The sequence below is a fragment of the Typha latifolia genome, chromosome 3, assembly GCF_019914945.1.
Source record: "Typha latifolia isolate L0001 chromosome 3, TyphaL0001v2, whole genome shotgun sequence".
NCBI lineage: Eukaryota > Viridiplantae > Streptophyta > Magnoliopsida > Poales > Typhaceae > Typha > Typha latifolia.
Window position 1 is genome coordinate 11,892,105 of NC_133088.1, and position 10,264 is coordinate 11,902,368.

At 37.2% G+C, this 10,264-nt stretch overlaps 1 protein-coding gene across 7 annotated transcripts; it reads right to left on the reverse strand.

The window, feature by feature from the left end:
• Positions 1–4,261: 4,261 nt before the first annotated feature.
• LOC140784653 (ethylene receptor 2-like) lies at positions 4,262–9,897 on the reverse strand. Of its 7 annotated transcripts, XM_073132168.1 has the most exons (4): positions 9,187–9,853; positions 8,971–9,052; positions 6,905–8,757; positions 4,262–5,257 (listed from the first exon to the last, which is right to left on the reverse strand). In XM_073132168.1, exons 3-4 carry the CDS (start codon positions 8,645–8,647, stop codon positions 4,733–4,735), a joined length of 2,268 nt encoding a protein of 755 aa, XP_072988269.1. In that variant the 5' UTR covers positions 8,648–8,757; positions 8,971–9,052; positions 9,187–9,853; the 3' UTR covers positions 4,262–4,732. The 7 variants fall into 7 exon arrangements, with proteins under 7 accessions (XP_072988269.1, XP_072988268.1, XP_072988267.1 ...); XM_073132167.1 differs by having other exon boundaries at positions 8,971–9,897; XM_073132166.1 differs by having other exon boundaries at positions 8,911–9,897.
• Positions 9,898–10,264: the final 367 nt, after the last annotated feature.

Sequence of the window (10,264 nt, forward strand, 5' to 3'; positions counted from 1 at the left end):
CGGGAAGAGCCGCCGTCGGCCCTTCTATCCATCGGTGAGCCTTCCTCTCTCTCCTTTTTTTTCTCTCTCTCTCCCCTTCGTTCTCTCTCTCTCTTTCTCTCTCTCTCTCTCTCTCTCTCTCTCTCTCTCCCTTTTGAGCCGTCGGCCGCTAAGTGGCCACCAGCGGCCGTACCCCTCCCTTGCGGCCCAGCCCCCTTCCCCTTTTCTTCTTCCTCTTCTCCTTCTTCTTCTTCTTCTTCTTCTCCTCCTCCTCCTCCTTCCCTTCTTTTCTCCTCTCGGGTAGCACCCTGCAACAAGGTGCTGGGCTCGGCCCAACACCTGCTATGTTGAGGTGCTGGGCTGAGCCCAGCACTGTGTATAGTTTTTTTTAAATATAAATATATATATACATATTATTGATTACTATTTAATTTATATTTGATTATGATATTAGTTATTTAATTAGTTTAGTTAATCTAATGTATTTAATTTATATAAATTAAATCTAATTATATCATGTTTAGCAAAATACCTGCAACATAAATTACTATATTAATCCTAGCTAGGCTTAGTAATTATTAGGGTTATGTATGTATATTCTTATGTAATTATTTGCAGTAACTTAATTCTTATTTTCTTAATTATCAAAGAGAATAATAGGCAGATAATTATATTTTAAATACACTATTAGAAAATATAATTATGGTTAATAAATAACAAAACAAATATAGGAATGAACAGTATATGATTACAACGAGAACTTATCTTTTAGCCAAGTTAATTTTAGTTAATAGAGAGATTGACATTATATGTTATAAATAATTTCAGATTCTGACCCCTTATCCAAGACCTAGCTATTAAAGACTAATCGTTGTTTTAGCAATATGTACGAGTGGTTGTAATTACAGTTGTGGTGAGTAGTCTTATCCCCTATACACATTTATCAAATTAGGTTATATTATATATTATGTGCATGCATGTTTTGGCCTCCTTAAGTTATATTATATGATTTTATCTAGAGATGATTACAATCGAGCATATTTTTATCATGCATGTAATTAGGCTGATCTTGGATATAAGTATGGTGATGATAAATAGAGATGATTAGAGATGATTATACTATTATAATTTTATGTCCAGTTGATCTGTAGCATGAGTATGCATGTGATAGATTAGCATGAGTATGCATCTGTTGACTACATGGTTGGGGACTACATTACATCATCTTTCTCTTGATTCCTATTCCACCTAAATTTCTATTATGCAATGACTTATTATCGTACTAAATATATGCATATGATCTGTCATTTAGAAGGAAAGCATGAAATATGATTGATAGGATAGTTGATAGAAAGCGTGAGGATACCCGAGTGGGCGCGAGAGTTAGGACGTGCTTGGAGATGTTTGATCGCTCAATATAGTCGCGATCATGTTGGCCTTACGTCCGAGGTCGTTAGTCTGTATGCACAACAGACATTTGGACGCATGCCGTTCGCTAGGACATTTGTGGCGAGTTATCCTCACAGGGTTTTTAGCAGCTAGGAGGGTGCCCAATCTGGATGGATGTTGATACCCTAGCGGGTGGTAAGGTATGGTTATATTTCAGATACCCTAGCTAGCGGGTGGCATGGTATAGTTATATTTGAGATACCATAACGGGTGGCAGAGTATTGTTATATTTGAGATACCTTAGCAGGTGGCAGAGTATGGTTATATTTGAGATACTCCTTGTGGGTGGTAGAGTATGTTCTGAGCCTTCGGGCATGATGTTGAGACCGGGTATTAGGTATTGAGTATGCAGAGTGGTCTAGTATAATAATGTCATACCGAGATGTCGATGATGATTATGATACTGAGAATTTCATATAATTATTGAGTAATTATCATAATTTGTATACTATTTCATTTGACATTGTGACATGGTCGGCATGCATCATATGTGTTATATTTGAGAGTGATACGATGATAGTATGACATAGATGTTTATTTATACAATGTCAAGAGTTTGTGTTCTTGATCAGTTATAACATGACATTTACTATAAATCTGGGATTATCGAGGACTTACTTATATGTTCATTCACAGCATGATGCTTCTTTCTTATTCATATTATTCACTGATTCACTGAGCCTTTAGCTCATGACTCTCTTTGTTTTCTCTTTTTCAAAAAAAAAAAACCAGGTGAACGAGTGGAGCAGAAACTCCCTTAGAGGTTTTGCTAATGGGTAAAGAGTAGAGTGTGGTTAGTATTATACGCTAGATGCGTTATGGTATATGGTGTATCAGTGACATTTCAGGATATCTTTACCTCTATCTTATATTTTAGTAGGTGACTTTGTACTTGTTAAATTATGTATATGTAATAGTAAAATACTCTTGATGATGCGTTGTGGCCTATGTGAGGCTCTATTAGGAATTATCTCTATGCTATTAGTAGTCTTGAGTTATTTTTGATTTAGACGTTGTGGATAAAATTACAATGTTGATACATGTTTATTTGATTATCGGTAAGTAACCAAATGGTCAGGTGCCATGCACGTACCATGTGGGCTCGTGCCATGTATGTGTTTAAGGTTTAGGTGTTACAGTAATGGAGAAGAATAAAAAAGTTTAGTTAGTTAGATTTAGAGTTGATGGCACGAAGAGGGTGGGAGAGAGATTATTTTGGTGGGACTATGGGAAGGTGAGAAGAAAAAAAATACATATAGTATATGAACATTGTTAGGTGTAAAATTATAAAAAGATATATAAAGGTCCTAACTTTAGTAATTATTTATATTTTATAATCAAAATTTTGGACTATTATAACTTGATGGATCCATTCTTATCTTTAATACGCCATCAAAAATAAATAAAATTTTGACTCTTTAAAAAAGAACCAAAAAAATGAACGTAAACATATCCGAACTATTTATGTTATTGTTATAACAGAGGTCATGAATTTAAATTCTATCCTAAAACACCGACTGATTTATGGGAAAATAACATGTTAGTGTCACGTGCAAATGGTTCGAGTTCGTTTCTTAGGAGAGGCGATCAAATTGTCTATATTTATATATTAGATGAGAGCTAACTCTTTTATACAATATATGATTAATCGATAGACTTATTATTTAGTAAAAGAAAAGAAAATGTAAATTTACCCTAGTTCTACTCTTTACTCACTCATATGGTGCATGTAAGATATTTCTATCTTTTTTCTCATTGTAGAACTATATGGTTCCTGGTTATATACTTATATTAAGTTACGGTCAAAATATTATAAATTTGCCCACCTTTATAACAATTAATTAGGAACAAATCATCTGAAGTCCAATGGTTGAATTCTACTAGCCCATGATAGAAGTTATGTGTTTGATTTCTCCTACAGACTTTTGGATTGATATTTTAGTGAATTTTTTCCTCGCTTGGGTCTGCTATGACTCATTTTTTAGAAGAGTTTGCTCAATTGTCTAACATGACCTCTATATGTTGGGAAGAGCTAGCTCTTTTGTCTAGCCACTGCTCTACGGGCTAATATTATTTTGGGAGTTATTTTGGGCTCATTAAAAGTATTGCCGTATTTAATCTTATCAGGCTACTATGTGCATTCTAATAATTAACATGAATTTTTTTGTGTGTATAAAATCAATTTATATACTCATGCTTGGAGGTGTAACAACAAGATAATAATCCTGCAACCATCAGTTCAATCATATATTTTTTTTTGTTAATCAAAGATTTCTACAAACATTCAAATGCAAAAGGGCATGCAAGCACCTTTAACCAAACTATTTTAGTTTAATTTTTTTCTTTTTCTTTTTAAGATAGACTCCAATTAAAACTTTCTAGATTACTTACTTGGTTGCAAAACACCCTCTCCATTGTGCCAAGGAAATCCCACTCGTCTTTCGTAGCTTTTTCCAAACGAGTTGGAAGAGCTCAGAAAGGGTTGTTGAATAAATACAATGGACAGTGAAAACACCAATAGGTGAACAAATGTTGGTGGTCTCATCGTCTCTATCAGATTCCATCCTGCAAAAAAATGGCAGGATGTGTTTATTTATTAAACTTGTGTAAGAAAGATTATGACGGTCTTTTAGGTTATTGTAATATCTGGTCACAAACCAGTAACAGTGGTATAAGAAGTTGATGTAATATTAAAAGTAATAAATTTTAAAAGATATTTTGACAAATGAGCAAAAAACCTTTATAGTCAGTTGGATGAGGATAGGAGAGAGAAAACCCTGCATTCCTCCTGTGCCCGTAGACTTTAGCTTAACAAGATTCCAAGTAGATAAAATAGATCAATCTGCTGCACGTATTCTTGTTTCAATAACCGCAATCATATGTCTATTGTGGAGCAATCAACTAGTACAGACAATGGTAGATGAACAGCAATCTTAACTGAAAACATTAAAAGCGAACTGCTATACAAATGTTGATAACTTATTGATGAGAAAATACGCAACTGTACTGCTGCGTTATAAGTGAGCTCCAAAGAACATTTCCAAACTGAACATTTTGATCATCTGCTGCTAATCTTTCAGTTCTAATGGCATTAACTGTACTATGCTGAATCAGAATCTGTCTTTTACCGAAGGGAAAAAAGAAAAGAATAGAAGTTTCTGATTTCTGTATACATAACTTCTGTGTGCAGGATTGTATAATTAATGGCATGAACAAAATCTGGTAAAACTAAACGGAAAGAAGTAGGATTACAGCTGCATTAGTTCCCCAAAGAGAGCATTGAGAACCATGTGGCTCTAAGTTTCTAACTATTCTGAAGGACTCTGTACAGTTCATCTCCCATTGCCTGTAGTGTTATTGGTTTCCGGATGAGACCATTAATACCTGATTTCAAGCACCTCTCCCATATGTTATCCTCGGCACTAGCTGTAAGAGCCACGATAGAAGGCCAGCAACCGCTTCTAACTTTCCGAATTCTCATTGCCACTTCAAAGCCGTCCATTTTATGCATGTTAAGGTCCAGAACAACAAGCTGGAAAGGTGTTGCTGAGGTACCTAGGGAGCTCAGGCATTGGATACTGGAGGAAACGGAGGAGACACGGCAACCCAGTTTCACAAGGAGCTTTCGGGTAACAGCTCTGTTAATATCATCATTGTCAACTAATAGGACTCCAAGACCTTTAAAATTTGGAGACAATGATGTACGATAGAAATCTAAGGATCCTCTGGAGACTGGGGTGGAAGGTTGCAGCTGGAATTGGAGAACAAGTATTATGCTTTCTGTAACGCCTTGCGAATTAGAAACTGCCCAGATATTACCTTTCATCATCTGCATAGGAAAGAAGAAACTACATCAGCATGACGAAAGGCAGGAAGATAGCTGGTCTATTTAGACAAGCGAAATCTATATTCCTACAAAGACACAAGGGCTCGGTGAAAGACAATAATAAATGATTCTAAAACTAGCTTGTAGTAGGATGATTGATCAATCGTTCTTTCTCAGGACAATGAGTGACTAAAAGAATGATTTGCCATATCCAGAAAATTTAGAATTGCTTGACTGAAGTAATCCTTTGTCCCTTCCCAGCTTTCCAGCTCTTTTAAAACTAAAACCAGGACCTCAGAATATCCTGCTCTAACAGTGATATCCAAAGAGGTCCTTTGGAGATATCAGTTTCCAAAACATTTTTTCTCTGGAAACCTATAGCAGCTGGATATCTGGAGGACATAGGTGGATGCTAGTTCATAAGCAATCAAATCTTCCTTTTCACCAAGGTTCATGCCCAGTAAGAAATGACAATTGACAAGAAAGAAAGAATCTCTCCACTTCGACAATTCATGAACTATTTATAGTTACTTGTCACAAACACCCGTCAAACTTCGTCAGAAACTGCCGCATCATAAAGGTGTCTACTACAGCGCCCTGCTAATGCTGGGTTTAACAGAAAGATATAAGCAGCTTTGCATCACTATTCACTATCGGAGATTGTTCTGTAACTTGAACCTGTCCTAATAGCAAATATCAGCAAGACTTATTGTCGCGGTGAATGACGCCCTCTAACCCACTACTCTAGGAAAATAAAAGAAAATTCTAACAAAGATTTACTACAATTTGCAAACCTGAAAATGCAATGATTATAATCTAATGTCCATTCATGACAGAGTGCTAATACTCCTCTGTGCTACCTAGCTGTTATTCAGTGATATTCTTTAAAGCATGGGAAAGTTTATCTATGGACACATGTTGTGAATGTAGTTTTCTGGAAATAGATAGATTGTTTGGCGTGGCATGCAACGGAGTATTTGCACAAAAAAGGCCAGCTCCAGTACTCCAGTACCATAGACAAGTTGCCTTGGGAATCTATCATTAACTCAGATCATAGATATGGTATAAGCTTTGCAACTAGTAGGTTCATTAATAAAGATGTCCAAGATTTATATTAGAAGGCTAAGATGGTCATTGTTTTTCTTCTAAAAGAAAGTAGAAGCCCAGTTTGCAAATCTATAACAACCTGATTTTTTTTGTTGTAATTTAATGAGTTGGTAGAGAAACATAAAGCCTCTTTATGTAAAATAATAGAAGTGCATTTTGAAGAGATTAAGGACACTGATATGCAAATGATATTCTCAAGATTGATTTACAACTAAAAAATTTTCTGCGGTTACATAGATGTTTACATGTTCCGTTACATAACCATAATTGTTTTTCTGTTTTCAAACAAAATTACCCATGAATAGAATAGAAGATGCCGGATGTCGGATTACATGCATCTTATTCACATTTTCAGCTACATAAATCTTCAAAATCCACCAAAAACTACTGTTTATGAAAACAACAGAGGAATTAGATTATATATATATATATATATTTATGAGATCAAAATAGAACAGGATGCTAATCTGTTCTCACTCAAGCTAATATGCTGCATTACTTAACTGATATTGAAGGATTTAAAGAATTGTAATTGGTGCCTACCTGCACAAGGTTCTTGCACATGCTGAAGCTGAGGCCCGTCTCCAAACCTTCAGAGTTGGGTTTCCTGGGAAGGTGATCTGATGATGAGCTAGAAGCTTTAGATTGTGATCTTTTAATTCCAACATCGAACTTCACACAAGTATAACCATCAGAGAGATTTGATTTCCATGGCGTCCATTCCTGATCTTGCCTCTCTTTACCATCGCCATAACTAAGAACAGAGAATGTGAGAAAACCTTCATCACATCCATTTACTAGTGTACCTACCATATGCAAAAACACATGGAATATTCTCTTCTCATCACCAATAGCCCGTTCAGGCAAAGAGTTTTCCACCTGAAATCCAAAACCAACACCCTTGTAATGACAAAGACATCTGGTGACACTAACAGCTTCCTTGATCATAGACCGCAGCTCAAAGGGTCTCATCACCAAAGATAACTGCTCACTGTTGATAGTAGATACTTCTATCACATCATTGATCAATGTTGACACAACACCACTGGTCTTTGCAACTGTATTAACAACAAGTCTTTGTTCAGGACTCAAGTTTTCTTGTTGCATCATGGACAACAAAGCTAAAATAGAGTGGATGGGCCTTCTCATTCCTTCATTCATGGCTCTTTGGAAGGAGTTCCTTGCCTCGCTTGCCATCAACGCTTCCTGCTTAGCCTGCAACAAAATCCTGTTTTGTTCGACAAGTTTGTCTCTCATCAATTGAGATTCCTCTAGAACAGCAGCATGGGATAGCGCAACAGCTACTTGGTCAGCTACTACTTCAACAATTTCTAATTCCTGGCGACTCCAGATCCTTGAGTCATCTACAGGGAGGACCAAAACCAATATTGCATAATTTGCTTGGACAACATCTGGTGTGCCACCTTTGAAGTTGGATACATTTAGCATAGGCATCCGTATTGCAGCCACAGATCCTGGTTCAAGCAGACCTCCACTACTTGCACGCCCAAGTATAGAGTCTGGCTTTAGTATTTTCACACCCTCAGATTCTTTTATTTCAGTTGCATCTGGATCATCAAATGGAATCGAGTGATTCTGCAAATCAGAAGAGCTTCTTTCTCGCAATTGGTGAGTCAAGATCATTTCATTTAGACTCTCATTGGGCATCCACACTGCACAATTTTGCAGCCCCAATGTATTTGAAAGCTCAACCAAAGTGGTATACAAGATAGTATGTCTGTCAAGTGACTTGCGAATTTCTTGCGTCAGCATTCGGACATGCCAGCTTGCTTCCTCCTGCTTCTTCATCAGCACAACTTCTCGGTCTAGTTCTTGTGCTTTTTGTCTTAGGAAGTTCTCTCTTACCTTCACTCTTAGCAGCTGAGGAATCAAGGTTAAGAGGGTTATTGCAGTCGCAAAGGAGACGAGTGCGGTTAAGAATTTGGAAATGGTGAGGCTCAACACAAGGAGAAAGGAATGCGGCTCGTAGGTGAAGACATTGAGCAGGTGGGTCAGCCCACAGAGGACTATGAAGGCACTGAACTGGATGACGATCCATTTGAAGGGAAAGAGATTGGAGCATGTTGCGAAGTATAACAACTCTAGTGGGATTGAGAAGTACGCCACTGCAATCAAGAAGTCGCTCACCTTCTGGCACTGGAAGATGCTCTCGACACTCCATAGGCTATCGGCATCACAATTACAGCGGGAAAATCCAATCTCGACAGCAGATGAAGATAATATGAGGAAGGAAATCAGAACCCCATGGCACAATTCTCTTAACATTTGCAGCACCAGTAAGCTTCATTTATGGACACATCATATGATTTAAGATACTGAGGGATCACAAAAAAATAAACCCCTGTTTCCTCAACTGCTGCAAGAACTCATGTTCCCTAAAATCAAACGTTAAATAACTCCACATCAAAATAAGAAGAAAAAAAAATTCAAGATAACCAGAGTATATCAGTTATCTGATAGGAATGAGAAAGAAAAAAGAAGTTCCAATTCAAAGCATCAGGTTAGACAATTTTATGCGGAGGAGTAACCTTGAGAATACATCCAGAGAGCAATCTTGAAAAGAACAACCCCAAACTCAGAATCAATACCTCATTACCGGAATATAGAAGATAACATCTTGCAAGAACTCCCATATCCCAGCATCGAAAAACCTTTTCTTTCATTCAAAATCTAACAGAAGCATTAACCCTAGTTATGATGTAACACAAGGCGGAAAAATAGGAATTTTTTTTTTTTTTTTGAACCTTAAATCTCAGTACCACTATAAAATGAAAAAGGAACAAGTCCCCCAAGTCATAAATTACCTCCACAAAAGAAACCCGCACTCAAATCTCTCGAGTATTGACAGAGGTATCACTAAGAAAGTAAAAAGATCTTCGGTATCCAAGTCCCAAAATCCAACATATACATACCCATCAATACTCCGCACCTAACAAAGATTCCACCAGCACAAGAAAGAAAGAAATTTCACCTTTCTCTCCTACCATTCTCTTCCTTCATCTCCCCCATAGAGTGATGCCATTTCAAGAAGAAAGAAAGCAACAGAACAACCAACTACCAGATCGGGTCCAAAACCACTGCCTGCAAAACCACCCTCTCTAATCCAAGCTAATATTGGAAGGGGCAGATACCCATGATCACTTTCCAAATAATTATTTGAAGACCGAACGAAAGATCCAATTTTGACAACAAAAAGAAAATCTATAATTGGTAGTGGTGGTCTGGCCCCTCTTAGCTTCGAATTGATGGTGAAATCCTAGGACTAACGCACCAATTCCTCTCAGTGCTCCCGCGCTGGGTGTTACTCACATTTCCATGTCGAAGGTGTAGATATCCATCTACGAGACCAAGTGGATTCGGCGAACTCCGCAAGAGTGACGAGATGAGATGGTCCGAAAGAAGGTAGAACGCCGTCCAAGAAAGAAAGAGAAATTCTATTTTCACCCGCTTCTTTTGACTTGTTCACGCCCCGTGAATCGTGATGTACATTTTTATTTCCATCGTTGTTCAAAGAGCACAGAGACTACTACGATGTACCCAACCCTCTCACAAATACCGAGATATTTAGGACCCACCAAATTTTAGTCAGCATACTAATTCGCTTAACCTTAATTTTAAGTCATATGCATGTCTAGACATTGTTCAAAGTAATGGAGCAGCTCCTCTAAATTGCCACATTGGTGAGTAGTTGAGCCAAGTTACTAAATTATAAAATAATTTTTTCTATAACAATTGTTGAAAATGGACTAGGGTACTGTTTAGGAAGCTTTTGAGATTGCGAAGGCTTCATTGGAGCAAGGGTTAATTAAAAGAAAGTGTTACTAAATCGGGAGTAAGAATTAAACCCAGAATGACTGAGTACAATATTTGGTGAAAGAGTTT